Source organism: Curcuma longa, chromosome 6 (assembly GCF_044706935.1).
Source record: "Curcuma longa cultivar G26 ecotype Majalengka, Jawa Barat chromosome 6, ITB_CL_G26_1.1, whole genome shotgun sequence".
Taxonomy (NCBI): Eukaryota; Viridiplantae; Streptophyta; class Magnoliopsida; order Zingiberales; family Zingiberaceae; genus Curcuma; species Curcuma longa.
This window is the reverse complement of record NC_133866.1, coordinates 8,904,037-8,926,077: the sequence shown is the minus strand read 5'-3', so window position 1 is coordinate 8,926,077 and position 22,041 is coordinate 8,904,037. Positions and strand designations below refer to the sequence as shown.

The 22,041-nt window shown below is 36.2% G+C and overlaps 1 protein-coding gene across 1 annotated transcript in view; it reads left to right on the top strand.

Annotated features, from left to right (window-relative positions):
• The window catches only part of LOC141830890 (uncharacterized), an 88,780-nt gene that overhangs the window by 24,349 nt on the left and 42,390 nt on the right, over window positions 1–22,041 (top strand). Inside the window, exons 13-19 of the mRNA XM_074718337.1 lie at window positions 13,638–13,705; window positions 13,791–13,859; window positions 13,962–14,065; window positions 14,144–14,225; window positions 14,333–14,411; window positions 14,483–14,570; window positions 14,645–14,798. Of these exons, the coding sequence (XP_074574438.1) occupies window positions 13,638–13,705; window positions 13,791–13,859; window positions 13,962–14,065; window positions 14,144–14,225; window positions 14,333–14,411; window positions 14,483–14,570; window positions 14,645–14,798 (644 nt within the window). The remainder of the gene's footprint in view (window positions 1–13,637; window positions 13,706–13,790; window positions 13,860–13,961; window positions 14,066–14,143; window positions 14,226–14,332; window positions 14,412–14,482; window positions 14,571–14,644; window positions 14,799–22,041) is intronic.

The following is a 22,041-nucleotide window of genomic DNA, read 5'->3' as shown; positions in this document are numbered from 1 at the left end:
ATCACCATCATCCTTGTTCTCTGGCACAACTTCATTCTTGCTCTTTCGAAGTAGCTTCAAAGAAACGAAACTAAGATTATTCACTGGTACCATATCATTGAAGTGTGCCTACAACCAAGAAATAATGAACAGGAAAGTCAGTAAATTATGTAAAATATCAATAAAAATACTTAAATGTTCACTTGGACTATGCTTGCTGGTTTATCACAGATCTATCCATGTATTCATACAACCACAGACAAGTATGACTACAGCAGTACAGAAGAAATGAGGTGCAACCTGCATTCATAGAGAAAAACATACTCTAATGATGATGTATCAATACCTAAACAAAATAACTACTGATATTAAGACTTCCTCTTGACCAGCAACAAATCTTGCCAGTAAATCCACATAACGAACAGAGAAACATTAATGAGAATAATGACTAACCTACTGCAATATAAAATATGAGCTAATAATTACAAGTACCTACAGCTTGCCAGTAAGTTATTTAGTGATCATGTTGAGGATGAATATATGAAACAACCTTCAAGGTACTTAGCTTATGGATGATCAATATGGTTAATAGAGTCGTCTGGCAGGATGCAATACTAAGTTGACAATAAACTCTAGTGCAGTAATACAGATCACCAAAATACAGAACAAATAAATTACCCCCCATAAAGCCATGAAATCAAATCAACATAAGAAATTGGTTAATTAAATGGCAGCCTCCACAACTTTACCTTCATCATCACTATCTTCAAAATCATCATCCATAGAGTTACCACCCATGTCACCAAAATTCTAGAAATAAATATACACAGACATGAAAAAGCCCTTCTTATGTAGCTCATTCATTACTCTTCGACCCTTTCTCCTTTGTTACTAAGTCCTAAATGATTTTCCTTTTTTCTCCTTTATCTTTTCTTCCAAATAGAATCATCCAAAATATGGAACAAATAAATTACCCCCCATAAAGCCATGAAATCAAATCAACATCAGAAACTGGTTAATTAAATGGCAGCCTCCACAATTTTACCTTCATCATCACTATCTTCAAAATCATCATCCATAGAGTTACCCCCCATGTCACCAAAATTATGGAAATAAATATACACAGACATGAAAAAGACCTTCTTATGTAGCTCATTCATTACTCTTCAACCCTTTCTCCTTTGTTACTAAGTCCTAAATGATTTTCCCTTTTTCTCATCTTTTCTTCCAAATAGAATCTCATGTGGCATTCTTTTGGTTAATCTCCCTCAATCTTGTTCACATCAAAGGCATTCAAGTTTGACATTCCAGGAAATGCAGTATGATCATTTTTCAGCATCCTTACATTTTTTGCATTTCAAAATTTTCACTCTTCACAGGAACCCAAAAGGCATCAAACTTAGGAATTTTTAAGTGCCTTGCTTTACTTGGAAAGAAATGAGAAGATAGTTTATGTTGCTTTAGAAATCTTGACATATTAAAGCACTTTCGACAACAATGGATTAAACACGCTCACCTCTCTGCGCCGGGCTCGATCTCGAACCGATAGGCCTCGCTGGGGTCGCAAGGATCTCCAAGGGTCCTAGGCTCACCTCTCTGCGTCGGATCCCAGCTCTTGCCAGCGCCACTTCCATCGCCCGATCCATCCTCTTCGAAGCAGGCGTGCACGGATTCCTCTCCGCCGCTCCCTGCTTCGGATCCATGAACTTTGCGGACATGATCCTCCAGCGCGGCTGTCGCCCCCGCGACTCCCGATCCGGCATCTTCGCCAGAAGCGCCTCCATCAAGATGCCGAAGAAGATGCCTCGCAGCGTGCATGCCTTAGCGCCGTGAGTTTGGAAACCCAAAAATAATAGCGAAATATGAAAGGGGGTTAGGGTTTTATTTAGTATTTTAATGAATTTAAATAATATAAATTTATAATTATTGAATAAATTTCTTTTTAAATTTTATATTTTATAAAAGGATTATTTTTTATTTAAAAATATTTTAAATATATTTATGAATAAATATAATTCTATATTTACTAATCAGTATTTATTCTTATTTATAAAAATTTATTTATAAACTTCGATTCTAAATTATTTTAAATTTAAATTTAAAATTTTAATATATATTATTATTTTTAAATAATAATATATATATTATTTTTAAATTTGAAATAAAATTTATTTCCATTTAAAATTTATATATGTCACTAATTTATATAAATTTGAAATGGATTATTGGAAAATTTTGTCACTGTCTTAATGTTGAAAATGAGAAAATAATTAAATTTTATGAAATCGATAAACGTTTAACTAATTTATAAGGACAACAATGTTGTTAGTTGAGCTCCATATAAAGCTTGAGCTCGGCTCAAGTTTGATAAGATTTTAATAAATAAGCTTGAACAAGCTTGATAAGTAAATTTACAAGCTTGAAGATAGATAAGCTTTGGTTGGTTTGTTTACACCCTTACTCATATTTTAGGAATTCACTCCTTTGCTATTTCTTGTTTACCAAGATCCACTTGGACTTTTACCTACTAGGAGTTATCTTCTCAAGACTTCTCATCTATCAAGACTACTTGGACGAACTTTTACCTACTTAGATTTTCATTTGCTAGGAGTTCACCCTTCTGGGATTTTTCCTTTGAAATCTCTCTTCTATCAAGACTACTTGGAGGAACTTTCACTTGTTAGGAGCTCACTCTTTAGGCACTTCTCATCTGCCAACACCACTTGAACTTTTGTTTGCCGAGAGTTGACTTCTCCAAGACTTCTAACCCAATTGCAATGATAGTTTAAACAATCTATCAATGATTTTGCCAACCACATCAAAACCAACCCAATTTAAGTATAATTACATCAACAACCTCCCCTTAAGCCTTTTAGGGACTGATTGCACTAATAGTTAGTTCTCTATAATCCCCTAGGAGCATAACCATAAATTTTACCCTATATTGTGATGAGGATGAATCATGGTTGCGATCATAGAGTACCAACTGCCACAATTCACAAAATGACAAGTTCCCTTAACATGTGTAATCGGTCGGTCCTTTACTATCACAATTGTGATTTATACTTATAAATGATATGATTCAAGCTTGTACTTATAATATGGAATAGCAATTACCACAACATTAGTCATGCCCCTTTAAAGTTTGATAGTCATCTTTCTTCTGTCATGCTTATCCATCCACTCTCATTTGTTTCCAAATGCACAATTAGTGTATCATTAAATTTAAATTTTCTTTAAAAAATAAATTTAAGATGTGAGGCACTTGATTTGGGTTAAATTTTGAACGGTTTTGGGAATTAACATGAATAAATGTTGTACAATCAAATGTTTTAAGGGGAATAGAGGAGAAAGAACGGAACAATCGATAGGCTTGAAGTAACTGGACATAGAAGTAACTTTTGAGGAGATGTAGTTTATAAAATGTGAGGCACTTATGATAGCTTCACCCCTTTGATATTTAGGAATATATATAGTGAACATAAGGGCTCTAGCAATCTCAGGTAGGTTACGATTTTTTTTCTCGGCTATTGCATTTTGTTGTGATATGTTGGTACAAGAACTTTGATGAATGATGCCATTGAATTCTCGATACTCTCTTAGGATGGATTTAAAATATATATTTTTCCATTGTAGCACTCAGGACTTTGATTGAGGTTTAAAATTTATTTTTTGCCACAGAGCAAAAATTTTATTTTTTATTTTTTATTTTTCAAATTTTCATTTTTCTTTGTAGAGATTAACCCAACATACTCTACTGGGATCATCACTAAATGTAATTAACCTTATAGTAATTGTGATATTTTGTACTCAAGAAGGTCCCCAATATTACTATGAATAAGAGAAAATGAATGAGACTCTTTGTATGTGTAAAATAATAATACAATGGATTTCTCTCTCTATCTATTACAAGATATAAGCCCCTATTTATACATGAATATAGGGACCTATTCTAGGAGAATTATTCTAAAAAAGAAAAACAGAATATTTATCCTTAACAGAATATTTTAACAATTCCTAAATATTCTAACACTCCCCCTCAAGCTGGAAGATATAAATTATATGTACCCAGCTTGTTACATATGTAGTCAATTCGAGGATGTCCTTTGTTTTCATACAAAAGATCCTTTCCTGGAGCACCTCTGATATATCGGATAATGCTTGCTACAGCATCTCAATGTTTCTTGCATGGAGAGTTGACTTACTACACTTACTGTAAATGAGATATCCGGACGAGTAACAGTAAGGTAGCTTAGTCTCCCTACTAATCGCCTGTATCGTTCAGGATATGAAAGAGACTTCCCCTGATTTGGCATGAGCTTGACATTCGGAGAGCTGGAACTTGCTAGCTTGTTGCCGTTACTGGAAGAGGGCAGCGGAGAAGAGAGGCGCATGACCACAGGAAGAGTGGCGTCGTGAGGAAGAAACAGGAGCGCGCGACCACGGGAAGAGTGGCGTCGCGAGGAAGAAACAGAAGCTCACGACCACGGGAAAAGTGGAGTTGCGAGGAAAAAACAGGAGTGCGCGACCACGGGAAGAGTGGCATCGCAAGGAAGAAACAAGAGCGCGCGACCACGGGAAGAGTGGCATCACGAGGAAGAAACAAAGCGCGCGACCACGGGAAGAGTGGCGTCGCATGGAAGAAACAGGAGCGCGCGATCACAGGAAGAGTGGTGTCGCGAGGAAACATGCTGCTCGTCGCATCGTGGAAGACGCGCGACAAGGAAGCCACCGCGATTGCTGCGTCACGACGAGGAAAACGCGCGACGAGGAAGCCACCGCGATTGCTGCGTCACGACGAGGAAAACGCGCGACGAGGAAGGCGGCTGACAGAAACGCACGCGAGGAAAACGCGTGGCGAACAAAGAGAGAAGGAAGTCGTTGCAATTGCTGCGTCACGACGAGGAAAGCGCGCGACGAGGAAGGCGGCTGACAGAAACGCACGCGAGGAAAACGCGTGGCGAACAAAGAGAGAGAGAGAGGAAGAGGATTGGTTTGAGCGGATAATCCTAAACCTAAAGAGGGAGGAAAACCCAAACCTAAACACGAGCACACGCGAGGAAAACGCGTGGCGAACAGAGAGAGAGAGAAGGAAGAGGATTGGTTTGGGCAGATAACCCTAAACCTAAGGAGGGAGGAAAACCCAAACCTAAACACGAGCACATGCGAGGAAAACGCGTGGCGAACAGAGAGAGAGAGAGAGAGGAAGAGGATTGGTTTGGGCGGATAAGCCTAAACCTAGCCTTGGCTCTGATACCATGTAAAATAATAATACAATGGATTTCTCTCTCTATCTATTACAAGATATAAGCCCCTATTTATACATGAATATGTTGGGTTTTTCGTGCCGCAAAACCGCTTTTTGCGTGCGGAAACCACGAAACCCTCCGAACGGATCCGTGCGAAATTACAAAAATAACTTGTACATGCTTAAAATACCTAGATCTACACTAGATCTACATGAAGAAAAATTTTACCCTCGGTGCGTGCCCTTCGCGTATCCCGCTCTTCCGAAATGATGCCGGATCTCGAGAGCGTCAAGTGCCGCTCCTCTACACGTATCCACTCGGACAATAGGTGGAGAACCAAAACCAAAGGTGTGCTAGCACCAAGAGAGGTTTTGGCTAAGGAGAGGAGAGGAAGAGGGAGAAGAAAACCAAGAAGAAGAAGGAGAAAAGCAATTCAACGTGAAGTGAGAAAAGGAATAAAAAAAACTTCACTTTTTCATCCTTTTTGTGGCACACCATTCAAGGTGAATAAATCCCATTTAAAGCCATTAAACCCCATGAGTTACAAACCACACTTGTAACCTCCCATGAGGTGGCACCTTGATGATGTGGAGGCTCACCATTGGCCATCACTTATGCCACCTCACCTAAAGGTCAAATGGTCAAGTCAATAATTGACCATGAGGTGGCATGAGTCAAGTCAACATAAATGATGACATGGCAAAAAGTCAAGTCAACATTTATGATGACATGGCACAAAGTCAAGTCAAACTTGACTCCCAAAATTTCTCCTTCTCAAGTCAAGTCAAACTTGACTTCTAATCTCCCAAAGTTGATCAAATCAACTCCACTAGTCTAGTTTGGATTACATCTAACCCAACTTGATTCATCACATGAATCTAATCCTCTTGGTTCATCATATGAACCTAATTTCCACCTAATTGCCCTTTGAGTGTGACCCTATAGGTTCTTGTAACGTTGGCAATGCCCTAAACTCATTTAGGTGCATAAGTAGTGAGCGGTATCTAGCAACACATCACTACTACCCAAGCTACAAGAATGTTGAGATCCAACATCACCTTGTGACTACTAATTGTGACTCTTCACAATATGTGACAATGTCCTTCTATCCTTGATATCATGATTGATTAAACCGAGGCATAGACCGTGTCATCCTCTAATCAATCTATATCTTGAACTCCAAGTAGACTCACTACAATCAAACGAGCTCAACATCACATGTTGACTCATTTGGGCATGGCCATGCACTTTAGTGGTCTAACTCTATCAAGAACTATGATATCACTCCCGTTATATGGGAGGGATAGATCCCATCTACATCACTCACATCCCACTACATAATTCGTTATACACCCAGTAATCGCCTTTATAGTCCACCCAGTTACGGGTGACGTTTGACGAAACCAAAGCATATAACTCCTTATGTTGGGAACCATGGTGACTTCAGGTCCAAGGACTAATAGTCATACTAATAGCCACATGAGAAAGTATATGACACTCATATAACGATCCATGATACTTTCTCATGGCGGGTCATTCGATATACATTCTCCAATGCATACCCATGTGTCAACTTGATATCTCATATCCATGACTTGTGAGATCAAGTCATCATGTTGACCTACATGCTAGTCTCTATGCATTAACATTGTCCTTGAATGTTAATACTTGACTAGGAATAGTTTAGTGTAGTGTTCTCTATATCATCTCACTATCGATTCAACCAATCGATTGACATAGATATGAACCTACTACACAAGGACGCTATTATACTTAGTTTATTTGGCACTAATACAAGTAAGTATAATAACCACAAATAATGCCTTTATAAATAGAAATATGATACAATGAGTCCATACAACAATCATCAAATGATTGGCTGTGTTTACGATAATGAAAATTAGGGTGACCTAATCTACAATGCCACATTATTACATCCTTATTGGAAATAGGATGTACACTATTCTCAGCCATATTAGCCTACCTTTCCACACATAATCACCATTCTTAAAATGGTAGAGTCCATCCTGTTTCTTAGCAATGCCAATCATCCTTTCTGATCCCTGCTCTTACTATTGACAAGAAGTGGTAGAAAATAGTAGTGCAATCAAGATTGTAAGCTAGTTTGCTAATTGACACCAAGTTGTACGTTAATTTGGAAGTATGAAGTATAGAAAGTAGAACAAGATAGTTTGATAGACAAAGCCTTTTCCAGCAACACAATTGACAGTTCCATTTGTGATTTTTACCCTAGAGGTCTTATGACACGGTGTCTAGATGTAAAAAAGAGATACATTATGTGTCATATGATGTGCCCCCACCCCAAGGCTCATGTTGGCTCTGGTTTTGGTATACTCGTGCCAACACGAGCCTGACACAAAATATTTGTTAGAATATTATAAATATAGCTAGGGGTGATTTGGTATCCTAATTTATATTTTACCTAAAATACAAATTAGTCCTTAGAATAGAATCTTGATTTATTTCCTAGAATAGAGTCCTAATTATTTCTTAGAATAGGCCCTAACTTTGCATATAAATAGGGCTTACCTCTTGTAATATTTGATTAAGAATTCTTTTGTGAAATAACATGGTATCAGAGCGAGGTTAGAGAAAAAAACCTATTCCTCTTTCCTATAAGCCCTAGTGTCGGCGCCACCTTTCCTCATCGCGCGACTCTTCTCTTCGACGTCTTCCTCACGCATCGAAACCCTTTGTCGTCGCCGCCCAAGGAAGCGCCGCCCACCTCTGATTGCGATCAACCTGAGCGAAGCCGACGCTTTCTTGGAGATTCGCCGTCCAGTCTCCTATCCTCGCGAGCACCAGGAAGAGAGGCGGCGTACGTCGCGGCTCCTCAACGCCGCCTTCCGCCGCTGCTCCTTAGTGTCGTCTTCCGCCCGCTCCTCATGTCGTCTTTTGCTGTCCGATTCTCCACAGCATGTTCTCCTTCGGCGTCTGTTCCTGACGTCGTCGACTGAGCTTTGCTCTCTTCTCTCTTCATGGCTACCTCCGACACTCCGAAGTCGGATATCTCAATCTTTACCAACCACATCACTGCACCGCTCTCTTCCGAGCTGTTGGATGGTAAGAACTACTTCCTCTTGGAACTCTCACATTGAGCTTTGGCTTGTTGGACAGGGTTATGAGACACATCTCACCCAAATCGAAGAGGATATTCAAGTCGTCGATCGTCCTTTGTGGAAAAAGGTTGATGCTCAGTTGTGTTGTATTATCTGAGCCACCATCCATCTATCTCTTAGGGATGTCTTCCGCACTCACAAGACCTGCAAAGCTGTTTGGACACAGGCTCAACAACTCTTTACAAACACCTCTCGGTGACTCTATCAAGTTTGTGAAGATCTCATGACCATCCTCAGTGTCCATCAGATTAAGGATTCTATGTCAACTTATCTGGGTTCGGTCTCTAGCCTTCTTTGTGACTTCAATAAACTGCTTCCACCTGCGGCCACTCCTATTGTAGAGCTTGAAAATCGGAAGAAATTTTTTTTTATGTCTCTGGCTTTATATGGTCTGCCCACAGATTATTCTCATGTTCGTGATCAGATCCTGGGCAGCCCCACAGAAGCTACCATGGATAGTACCTGGGCGACTCTCCTTCGTGTCCCTGCCAAAGTCTTGACGTTGCCTCCTTCCGTTCCTGTTGACTCATCAGCTTTGGTCTCTCAAAACAACAACAGACCTCCACCTCGTAAGGGTGGCAAAGGACGTCCTTGGTGTGATCATTGCCACCGACCAGGACACACGATTGATAAATGTTGGAGTCTACATGGTCGACCTCCTCGTGCTGCTCAGATCGTCCAGAGTTCTGTCGCTTCTTCAGCTTCCACTTCACAGTTGCCACCAGATCTGACCTCACCGCCTTCCTATGATGACTTTCTAAAATGGTATGAGGATCGACAGGCTTTCTGATTCCCCTGCTGCCATTGCACACGCTGGTAATTCCTTTGCTAGCATATCTCGCTCTTCGGGTCCTTGGGTTCTTGATTCTGGGGCCACCGATCATATCACTAGTAATAGATCTCTTTTTTCTTCTCTCTCTACTTCCGGTTATTTACCCTTTGTCACCATGACAAATGGTTCTCAAACTCAGTCCCAGGGTGTTGGTATTGTTCATCCTTCTCCGTCTCTTTCTATTCATAATGTTCTTTATGTTTTCGGAGCTCCCTTTAATTTATTATCAATAAGTCAGCTTACTCGCTCTCTTGATTGTGTCATCTCATTTACTAAAACTTCTATTTCCTTACAGGACCGGAGTACGGGGAGGATGATTGGCTTTCGGATGTGAGTCTCATGGCCTATATCGGCTTCACCAGCCCTCTCTTGTTGGTTCGGCGGCGACATCTCCACTTCTTATTCATGCTCAGTTGGGACATCCTGGTCTTGATAAGTTGAAACAATTACATCCTAGTCTTTCTCACTTAGAGTCTTTGTCTTGTGAGTCATGTCAATTAGGAAAGCATGTTCGTAGTTCTTTTTCTCCTCACACTGTGAGTCGGGCTACGCCCCCTTTGCTTTGGTTCATTCTGATGTTTGGGGTCTGAGTCGTGTTTCTTCTACATTGGGGTCATGATATTTTGTTACCTTTATAGACGATTTTTCTTGTTGTACTTGGTTATATTTGATGAAGGATTGTTCGGAATTGTTTTCTATTTTTCAATTTTTTCCATGAAATCAAAACTCAATTTGGTATTTCTCTTCGAACCTTGCAAAGTAATAATGCATGTGAGTATCTATCTAGTCCGTTTCGGACCTTCTTGACATCTCATGGTGTGTTGCATCGGACGTCTTATCCTCATACCCTCAATAGAATGGAGTTGCAGAACGCAAGAATCGCCATCTTCTCGAGACCACCCGGACTCTTCTTCTCCACTCTCATGTTCCTCATCGGTTTTGGGGTGACACTGTACTTACTGCGTGTTATCTCATCAATCGCATGCCTTCCTCCACTCTACAGGGTCAAATATCTCATCATGTACTTTATCCTCATCAGTCTCTTCATCCTTTACCACCTAGGGTCTTTGGTTCTATATGTTTTGCTCATGCTCTTGATCCTGATATTGACAAACTCTCTCCCCGATCTCATAAATGTGCCTTCCTTGGGTACCCACGGTCTCAAAAAGGGTACAAGTGTTATTCCCTTACTTTCCATTGGTACTTCATCTCTGCTGATGTCATGTTCTTTGATTCGGTTCTATTTTTTGGGCTTAATAAATTTCTGTCCGAGTTTTCTCCTTCTATGCCTGCGCCAGTGATGATCTTTTATCCTCCGGAGGAGTCTCTCTATCACCTCCAGCCCCATCTCCTCCTCCATTGAATGTTTATCAGCATCGTCTTCGTCTTGCTTTGCCGCCGCCCAACACTAACACTGCCATGGACACATCTTTGGAGCTAAGTCTTTTGCCTCTTCCTCCGGTCCCATCTCTTGAGTCTGATATTCCTATTGCACTTCGGAAAGGTATGCGTTTCACTTGTAATCCTTCTCCTCATTATATTTCTTTGAGTTATCATCGTCTTTCTCCTTCCTATTATTCTTATCTTTCCTTCTTGTCGTCTGTTTTTCTTTCGAAGACTGTAGGTGATGCCTTTGCCTATCCAGGATGGAAACAGGCTATGCTTGATGAAATGTGTGTAGCTTACAAAGTAGTGGGACTTGGGATTTCGTTCCTCTACCACCAAAGAAGTTAATTGTCTGTTGTTGATGGGTATATACGATGAAAGTTGATCCAGATGGAAAGGTTGTCCGGTTTAAGGCTCGTCTCGTTGCTAAAGGATATACTCAGATCTTCGGATTGCTGCGATTCAACATTGGCTTCTTTATCAGTTGGACATCAAAAATGCTTTCTTACATGGTGACCTACTCGAGAAAGTCTATATGGAGCAACCTTCGTATTTTGTTGCTCAGGGGGAGTCTTCTGGTCTTGTATGTCGCCTGCGAAAATCTTTATATGACCTCAAGCAGCCACCCAGAGTATGGTTCGGTAGATTTAGTACTGTAATTCAACAATTTAGCATGACTCGGAGCGAGGCTGACTATTCTATCTTTTATCGCTACTCATCTACTAGTTGCATCTACTTAGTGGTTTATGTTGATGATATTGTCATTACAGGTAGTGATTATCTTGGGATTTCACAGGTGAAACAATATTGTTTCAAACATTTCCGGACAAAGGATCTCGACAAACTCAAATATTTCTTGGGGATAGAAGTAACACAATCCAAAGATGAGATCATCATATCCCAAAGGAAGTATGCAATGAATATTCTGGAAGAAACATGAATGTTAAACTCAAAGACAGTTGATAACCCCATAGATCTTAATGTCAAGCTCCTGTTAAATCAGGGGGAGCCTCTTCCAGATCCTGAACGGTACAGGTGATTAGTAGGGAGACTAAGTTACCTTACTGTTATTCGTTCGGATATCTCATTTGCAGTAAGTGTAGTAAGTCAGTTTCTCAACTCTCTATGCAAGGAACATTGGGATGCTATGATTCACATTATTCGATATATTAGAGGCGCTCTAGGAATGAGTTTTTTGTACGGAGACAAAGGACATACTTGAGTTGTAGGGTATTCTAATGCAGATTGTGTAGGATCTCCCACTGATAGGAGATCTACTTCTGGGTTTTGTATATTTGTCGGAGATAACCTTGTTTTTTGGAAAAGCAAAAAATAAAATGTTGTGACAAGATCCAGTGCAGAGGTAGAGTATTGAGCTATGGTCTAGCTTTATATAACTCAAACAGTTGCTTCAGGAGTTAAGGTTTGGAGAGGTTACACAAATGTCACTTATATGTGATAACCAGACCGCTATGCATATTGTCTCGAATTTAGTTTTTCATGAGAGGACAAAACATATTGAAGTCGACTGTCACTTTGTCAGAGAGAGTCATATCTGGAGAAATATCTACTAGTTTTGTTAACTCACATGATCAACTAGCAGATATATTTACTAAGTTACTTAGAGGTTCACGAATTGACTACATATGTAACAAGCTGGGTGTATATGATTTATATGGAGTGTTAGAATATTATAAATATGACTAGAGATAATTTGATATCTTAATTTGTATTTTACCTAAAATACAAATTAGTCCTTTGAATAGAATCTTGATTTATTTCATAGAATAGAGTCCTAATTATTTCTTAGAATATGCCCTAACTTGATATATAAATAGGGCTTACCTTTTGTAATATTGGATTAAGAATTCTTTTTTGAAATAACAATATTAATCCGTCATTCTATCTAATTTTTGTGAACCAACAGACGGAAAGTAGTGAAGACCTACTTTCCACTGTTCAAAAATTTCAGTGTAAAATCTCTTTTGATAAATTATAGTAATGTCTAAAACATTGTTCAGAGAAGCCACTTTCACCGTTGCCTATGCATATGCGATGGATCCATTTTATAGATAGCATTTGCAACCCCTTATACGTGGTTAGCTACAACAAGTGGGATAAGCAATCTATGTTGTTCTCATATGGAAATTATGGTTCGTTCCATGGTTTAGGTTGAATCAAATCAAATAAGATCATAGAATCCTAACTATTTCTTGTGCTGACACCCTCTCAAATAATAATGCCTTTTCTTACGTGATTTCTTTTCCCGTAGTGCATTAGTTTTCATAATTGTGAAACACATTTATAATCTAAATTTATGGTGTAGTAATTTCTAAGTTTACTGCACAATTGAATGCGAGTGTTAAATTAATTTGTTCTATCATTGGTTTCTATATATATTTTTTATATTGTTTATTTTCACATTTGATGGTTGACCTATTTTTTATTTGAAATCAGTTGATCACATATTGCTTTCATACGCTTTTAAAAATTTTGATGGATGGAATCGGTATCTAAGTTCCAGATTCAACCTTCACATTTTTCAGAAGTGTATAGGGCTTCCTGAACTAAACTCCTTATTAGAACCTCCATCTTATTTTCTATGCAAAACAACAATCAGTAAATCCCAACTGTTTGCTGTTTGTTAAATGTTTTTTTTTTTCTTTTGATCTTTGTATTGTTTAAATCTGCCAAAGCCAGTCCCAAGCTCGATTGAAAAAGGGCGAGGGTTGCACGTTAGGTTGCCAGTCAGTGTGGACTTTTAGACAATGTTCAATGAATGGATCTTTGTATTGTTTGCCATTTAGCAATTAACAAAATAGGTATTTATTGTTTCTTTTGATAGGCTTCTTAACACTAATTACTCTTCAAGAAATACAATTGAATAGTACATTTATTCTGGTTCCATAGTCAAGTATTCCAGATAACCAGATTGGTGCCTAGTCTTCAGGTGCCTAGGACAAAGTCAAAAACTTTGCATAGGAGACAGCAAAAATTATTGCTGGCAAGGATAGCCTGTTTAAAATTAACATTTACAATTTTACATTGCAGATTGTGATATAAGATCATGTCTGAACACACTTCAGTTTCTGCACAAGAAAAAAGAGACCCTCAACATTGTAAGTTGTAGTTTACCATTTTATTCAACTTGAATAATTTTTAGTGGCCAGTAATTGCCGTAATCCAAGTGTTTTATTTATTTAGTCAGACATTGGTTCTCAAGTTGTGGGTAGAAAGGATATCTCAAGAAGCACAGTTGATGTATGGAAAGAGGTATGAAAATGCCAATTATCAGTCATTGTATGTTTAAGGTATTAATGAGTTTATTGGTGTAAATATCTTTTTATGTTTTCAAGGAGTTTCGCTTGATTATAGGTTTTCCAAACAAGCACACGGAAGGGCGAAAGGAAATTCAACAATGGTGGTTGTGAACATGGTGTTGGTGCTTTTGAGTTTGTATACTCTCTTATATCTAACTGGTAATATAATTTTTCTAGTCATATTTACTAATTTATCTATACATTCACATCTCTAAAATCTAACAATTTTGAACTTAGTGGCGAATATGAACTGACCATGGATGGCATACATGAAAATTTCCTGCGTCTTTCTTACCATGATCCCATGATGAGAAAAACTGTGAGTTCGTATTTGACTAACTGTCATTCTGTCATAACTTGATTTCTTTTTCCTCTAGAATTCCTGTATATGTTAGCTTAAAACATTCTCTTTTGTGCCACATGAAGGTTAAATGTCTTGACATGCTTGGCATTTCTGATTCGCTGCTTCAGTATGTACTGAGAACTCAACAAATGTCTCTCCTTGGTAAAGATTGCAGTTGAAGTTTTGAGCTTCCTTAGCAATTTCTTATTGAAAAAACAAGTGTTTTGTCTCAGCTTATCAACCTCCTCTAGTGATATCTATGAGTCGGCTGATTGCTCAAGTTGAAAAGCCAAACATTGAATGGCCAAGGACATTTCACAGGCATTTACTCCTAACTCTAAATGCTCTTCTCTCCATTATGGTTTATGGATCTTGAACTTCTTCAAACATTCTAGATGTCGTGCACAACTTGTGGAGAAGAAAGAATTATTGAAGATTTGGCTAACCATGATTTCACCCTCGATATCTCGACATCTCTCTATCATGTCTTTTGTGGAAGACATTGTTTCACCACTGTTGCATATTCTTTCACCACCATCTTTGAGACCAGTAAGTGCTTATTTCTACTTGCCTACTAGAGGACCTTGTTTTTGCATATTTTTAGAAAACCCTAAACTGAAAACAACTAAACCTGTGAGAATGAATTAAAATTTCTTGCCATTTAGCCATCACAGGCAAACTTGCTGCTTATTGCTCCAGCTCTCGATTGAAATTGACACTTCCTCGACACATGGGGCATGTGGATACCAGTTGAAACCATGCTGGTTGACCTTTCGTAGTGGTTCAGATAGTATTTTAGAGTGGGAAGACCATCACATCTTGTTGGGAAAGGAGAGTTATGTTGTGAGGGGGAAAAGGCCAGACATTGGTAACCTAGTCAATTGAACTAGTGGTTTTAAGGTTTGGGCTGATAAGTTCACATTGCTTATTAGTTGCATATATTAATTAGCTTTAATATTAGTATATTAATATTAATATGAGATATTTTATATTAAATTTAGTTATGTTAATTAGTATTAATATGCTTTATTGATATTAATTATATAAATCAGTTGTATTAATAAGGTATGCTATTATAGGTTTATACGATGAGTTATTAATTATTTAATTATATCTTAGCATCAATATTAATTAATTTTATTCATTAGTTAGAGTTAATATATCTAAATTTTATTAACATGTATATTATTATATTAATAAACTACATAACTTATAATTTTATACTTATTAAATTATCAGCTACATTCGAATGTTAATTAATTTTAGTATTATTTATGCTATATATAAAGTTATTAATAGCATTTATATTCATATTTCAGTAAGTTATATCATGTAAGTTCTAAATTTAAATAAACTTAATAACTTATATAAAATACTAATACATTTTGTTATGTTATAATTAGTTTTGAAAAGGGAGATTTACCGAAAATATATATTTACATCCAGATAAACTAACAACATGAGTTAATGTAACTTAGGAATCTAATTTTTAAAAGTGTTACGTTTTATAAAAGTTTGTTTTGGTATATTCTCTTGTTTAAGAGGACAAGTTATATTTTAAATTTGTGAATTGTTTTATTCAAAATGTAGGATAATTTTGGTAGGAGTTCAATTCAATTTTGTCTCTTACCTAGTTGTAATTTGGTTAGTTTCCTTATTCAATTGAGTCGTTTTAGGTATAGAATTTTTTCTTTTTTTGAACTTTTTAAATTTATTTGGTTTGTGTTTTTAAAAACCCTAATCTTTATATACTTGTCATCTTTATATAATAAAATTTTCTCATTTTATGTTTTCGTCCTTTGAGATCATTTGTTTCATTTTTTGTGATTGTTTACCCCTTGTACTTTATCAAATGGTATGAGATCTATGTAAGTTTTGATCCACCCTCATGACTTATGTTTAAAGATTATAACACATTGAAGCTATCCAATTAATTACCCCTTCTACTTAGATATGCCATTTTATTTATGACTCTAAATCCTTCCAACCTAGAAACTCAGTTTTATTTTCTACTGCTTGCCATCACATTCCGATTTGTATTGAGCTGATATGAACTATATGTCAATGCTACACATAATCATAAAGAATATAAATTGATCTGCCAAGGTAATTTAAAAGAGAAGTATATAAATACATTTATTAGCCCAAAGAATATTATAATTACTCTTCCAGAAGATATTCATTCAACCGTCCCTTATTGTAAGGATATCTTTTATTCAGTTCAAAATGAAAAGTCAAACTAAACTAAATTAATGTATACACACTACATTAAGGTTGCCATCCTAACGACTATACTTGTAGAAAATAAGCATTAATCTACTCACCACATAGAAACAAATCTACTCACAAACATTGTCAAATTTAGATAATGAGAGTAAACCACAAGTCTCTCCTCTGAACCAACATGTTCCAACCACAAGTGTTGATAAGTACACACCAAATCCATAACTATGGTACATCTCTAAGTTAACCCCTAAAAAAAATGACGAACAATTTGAATTTTTTATCAGCATTCCATAGTCTCTCCTCTGAAATACATTTGCAAATGTTTGTCCATCACCAATAAGTGAAAACTTGGAGGGTATACAACAATAGGTAGGGATCAATACCACTTCTTGAAAATAATCAACGTCAACATATACTAAATTCTCATAATAGGTAACATGCAACTATAGTACAACAATGGGTAAAGGAAGATAAGCCTCCCATCATACAAAAATAACCTTATACTTACTACACACTACACACTACACACTACACTGTTCTAACAAATATCTAACTCCAACACATAGAATACATATTTAAAGTAAGCCAAATATACATGCAAAATAATCATGTATTGGTTGAAGCTTGCCAAGTAACGAGAGCGTCATTAATAATTACTCATCATGGGGACTAACTCTTAAGTATAATGGTTGTAGACCAACTCCTAAGTATAATGGCTGTAGCCTACTTGGTAACACAAGAGTCACATTAGTTGTCCACTATTGTAGGAAACTAAGTTCCACAAAATGATGATTCATTCCAACATCTCCAACCTAAATTCTATAGATTTGATGAATTCAAAATGTTTTGTACGTCTAAGCTAAGAGGTTCAATGACTTGACCACCTCCCCATACTAGATTTGCTTTCTTATCCTCTAATCCATCTCGAAATTTCCAATTTGGCTGCCTAAAGGCTTTAGGCATCATGATCCTTGTGTAGGATCGATGGATGTGGCTAGGGGTTGAATAGTTGATTGCTTGATCATTTACTTGTTCATATTTGCAATAGAGTTAGTACGCAGTGGAAATAAAATTAAACACAAATAAGCAAGAGCAATGCCAATACTAGCCTTTAACGCATTGATTAGTCACTCCTAGAATCCTTTTATTTTTTCTTCTTTTCGAATGCCACGTGAAGACTCCTCTTACAATCTAAGCTTACAAACAACAACAAGAAGATGCAACAAAATACAAAGACAACAATAACTACTAATACTAAGCCTTTATTCCACTTGGTGGGGTTAACTATATGGATCTTCTTATGCCATTGAACTCAATTTCTTACTATATCATCATCTATATTTAAATGAATTTTATCCTATTTTATTATTACTAATCGAGTTTTTTTATTATCGCTTTTTGATTAATGTGTATATTTGCCATTATGTCACGTCGCCTAATTGAGACATTTGTTAGTCATCTAAATACATTTCATACCATTTTAAACGTGTCTTTCGAAGTTTTTCCTTAGTAGATGTAATTTTGGCTTTCTTTCTAATGTTCTCATTTCGTATCCTATCCATCCTTGTATATTTGTCATCCACCTTAACATCCGCATTTCCATGACTTTTATCTTCCATTCATATGCTAGATTCATAAAACAACATTCAATTCCATATAACATAGCAGATCTAACTGTTGTTTTGTAAAACCTCCTTTTAAGCTTTAAAGGTATCTTACGATTACAAAGAACACTTGATGCTACTTGTATCATATATAAAACATAAGATATATCTCTCAATCCTTTTGTAAAAACAAACCTAGATACTTAAAACTCTCAGTTATAAGTAACTCGTCATCTTCTATATTTTACTAAGGACAATCCAGTGCACAAAGCTCCTGTCAATGCGGGGTCCCAAGGAAGAGTCGGACTATATTGAGTCTATTGTACGTAGTTTTACTTTGCATTGCAAGAGGCTATTTTCATGACTTGAATCCGTAATTACTAGGTCACACGGTAACAACTTTACCGTTGTGCCAAGACTTTTTTATTTTCTATCTTCTACTACTAAATTTAAATCCATATATTATATCTACTAAACCTAAAAAATCTTTTATTTTTAGTTTTTGCTATCAAGATTCAAGCTTAACATTTACTCCTTCACATATTATCGATCAAAATAATATCATTTGCAAGTAATATACACCATGGTAACATATTTTGGTTGTGTCTAGTGAGTTTATTCATGACTAGTGTAAAAAGATATGAAATTATATTTGATTCTTGATGTAACCCTATATTTATGGGAAACACTTCGATTAATCCACTTATTATTTGTCAATCGATTGTTTGAGAAGATATATAGCTTCTATCATTGACATTTCAAGCATGAATTCAAATTGATTTTTTGTCTCCTTGCTCTCGTTTCTTAATTTTTTTATCACTCTTTCCCAAAGATTCATGATATGACTCATTAGTTTAATGTCTTTATAATTTGTACAATTTTGTATGTCTCCTTTATTTTTACATAAGGGACTAAATTGCTTATCCTTTATTGATTAGATATTTTCTTCATTTTCAATATTAGGTTGAATAATTTTATAAGCTATTTAATGCTTTCTTTCCTTAAATACTTCCATACCTCTATTGAAATATCATCCAATCTATCTTTACATTTTAAAATTTCAATTCTCAAATAAAAATTTAAATTTCTATACTCTATTAATCTACTTAAAATTTTTAAGCTACTATGGTCACCTAAACCTTCCTTAAAAATTTGATGAAAATACTTCTCTTATCACTCCTTTATTTTCTCATTCTTTACTAATACATTATTGGATTTATCTAAATGTATCGTATTTGGATAAGATCTATTTTTGTTCTCTCGCTTTATCTATTCAATAGATGCCCCTTTCTCCTTGTTTTTGTATCAAGCTATCGATACAAGCATTTGAAAGTTTTATTTTTGGCTTCACTTACTGCTTTCTTGGCCTTATTTGTGGCTATTGAATACTTTTTTAAAATTTCTTCCCGATTCTTTATTTGGTGGTACTCATCCTCCTAACTTACCAACTAGGCTCTTGGTTACTATTTTCAAATATGATGCATCTTATCCCATGTATTCAAATCTCCATGTATTCTAATCTCCTTGTATTTCTCCTAATCATGGTATAAAATGTCGAGCTGTGCTGGTCTGCATGGATGAAATTCACCATTCTGCTCACAAAATATTTATACTGAATCATACTTCTCAATGGTACCTAATGACTGATGTTAATTCAAAACCCATTTCCACACTTGATAGAAAACCAAGATTTGAAAGTCTATACTTTTAAAAATTATAATTTCTACAAAAATCTCATTGAGAATATCAAGGAGAAATCCACAACCTTAAGCTCAATTTGCTTTGGTATGAACAAAATTGTCATGCTCTGGGATTTTTTTGAGAATATGCCTCCTAGGAACATGAACCTTTCTCAAGCCTTCTACAGGGTTTCCACTGAAAATTTCAGTAGAACTTCCCCTTAAATTGGCTCTATCTGCGAATATATACTCACAAAAGATAAGCATTAATCTACTCACTACATAGGAACAATTTAACTAAGAAATATTGTCATATCACTTCATCCTTAGAATTAACCATAGTCAAATCCAAAAAACAATGAGAGAAAACCGGCATGTCATTCAAACCACTAGTGCCAACAAGGACATGCCATAACCATAATGAGAGTACATCTCCATGTTAAACCCAAAAAGATTCTACATGGGTCTTATAGCATTGCCCTAGTCTTTCTTCTAAACAAGGTTGTGGATTCATTGTCCTCCACCACCAACATGAGTCCGGAGGCCACAAAATAACAAGTGTCAGTACCACAGTTTGGAAACAATCAACATCTACATATAGTAATTGCTCATAATAGACAGCACACAATTATATACAACAATGAGCAAGATAAAATAATCCACCCATCATACACTATTAGTGCAACAATAGAATAACCATATATATCCCTTACCAATTCTCCTACAATCACAACCTGCAAATTTTAATGAACATTCAACACCAACATATCAACTACATGTCTAAGGTAAGCCAAATATATATGCAAAATAATTATGTATTGGCAGAAGTTTAGTGAGTAACGTGAGAGTCGTTCTGATCACCCTCTATCATGGGGACTAAGTCTCAAGTTACAAGGACCATGGCTCACCAAGTGATGTTGCAGTCAAATTAACTGCCCTCTATTGAAGGAAACTAAATCCTAAATATGATGATGCATTCTGGCATCCCCAACCAAAATTTACGGATTTGAATGGGTGGCAAATCTAGACCAAGGGTTCCAATGCCTTGACTACCCAACACACACCCACACGGGTAGCATGACCCTTGCTGAGATAATGACTACTGGCCTGCCATGGAAAGGTTATGCCTTTTTGGAGCCATAGTTCACTTACTAAGTCACCACCCACCTTTATGTTTAATATTTAGAGGTTTATTAAGTCCCCAAGTTGCTTCAAATTCCTCCTACTTATCCACTTCTTACAATTCACATCCATATACCACTTAAAACCTGATGCTTTAGGTTTGCCCTCTATGATTAAATGATTCTTGCCATGGGTTGAAAGGGAATTGATTTGCTTTCGAAGAATTCCCAACTCCACCTGAAAGCCACTGTCCTAACTAAAGAAAAATCTCATCTTAGGTTTAACCGTTCCTTTTGGTTCGAAATATTTATTATTTAGAAGTTCCTGATTTTGTCAGTTTCTTTTGGTTGATCTCTTGTCTAGGAGGATAAGTTATTTAATCGAGTTTGAATTAGTAATTGTCTTATTATAAGTGTATGATAATTTTGGCATAAATTTAATTATTTTTTAAAATTTATAATTTGGTTTATTTCCTACTTTGATTGAGTCATTTTAGGTATATGATGATCTTTTTAAATGCTTTAAACTTATTTTCAATTTTGCCTAGGCTGATGGCTACAATAGAGACTCCGGTCCCCTCATGTTTATCATGTTTGGATAATAAAATTTCTTCTTTATGAGTTTCTTTCTCAAAGAGTTTTGGTTCACTATGTGATAATGCTTGTTTTTTATGTGAGATTGTGTAACCCTTATCTGCATTAAGTGATATCACATAGAGAGTTTTGATCTACATATGTTCTTCATCACTAAAATTTTCTATTGACAACAAGCAGATTGGTGAGAGGATTGCTATATTGTTTAAATATGCCTTTTTTTAATGAAGCATTTAATTGCTATAATCTTACTTTTGGAAGTAAATAAATCAATTGAAAGAGGATTAAAAGTGTAGACATGATAAGGTATCAAAATTTTACTACTTTAGAAAGAGATCAAAAGTGTAAACTTTGCTTGAGAGATAATTTGTATTGAGAAAATAATATACTTTATTGTTCTCATAACTCTACTTCTGTTCATTTTCATAGGTTGACTAGTTACTTGCAATGTGGGAATCATTATAAGTAACACAATCACATACAAAATAGTCATACAGGAGGCTCTCTTTTTGTGGATATAAAGATGATATAATCTTTCATAGTTAATAAAGGCATATGGTATATGTAG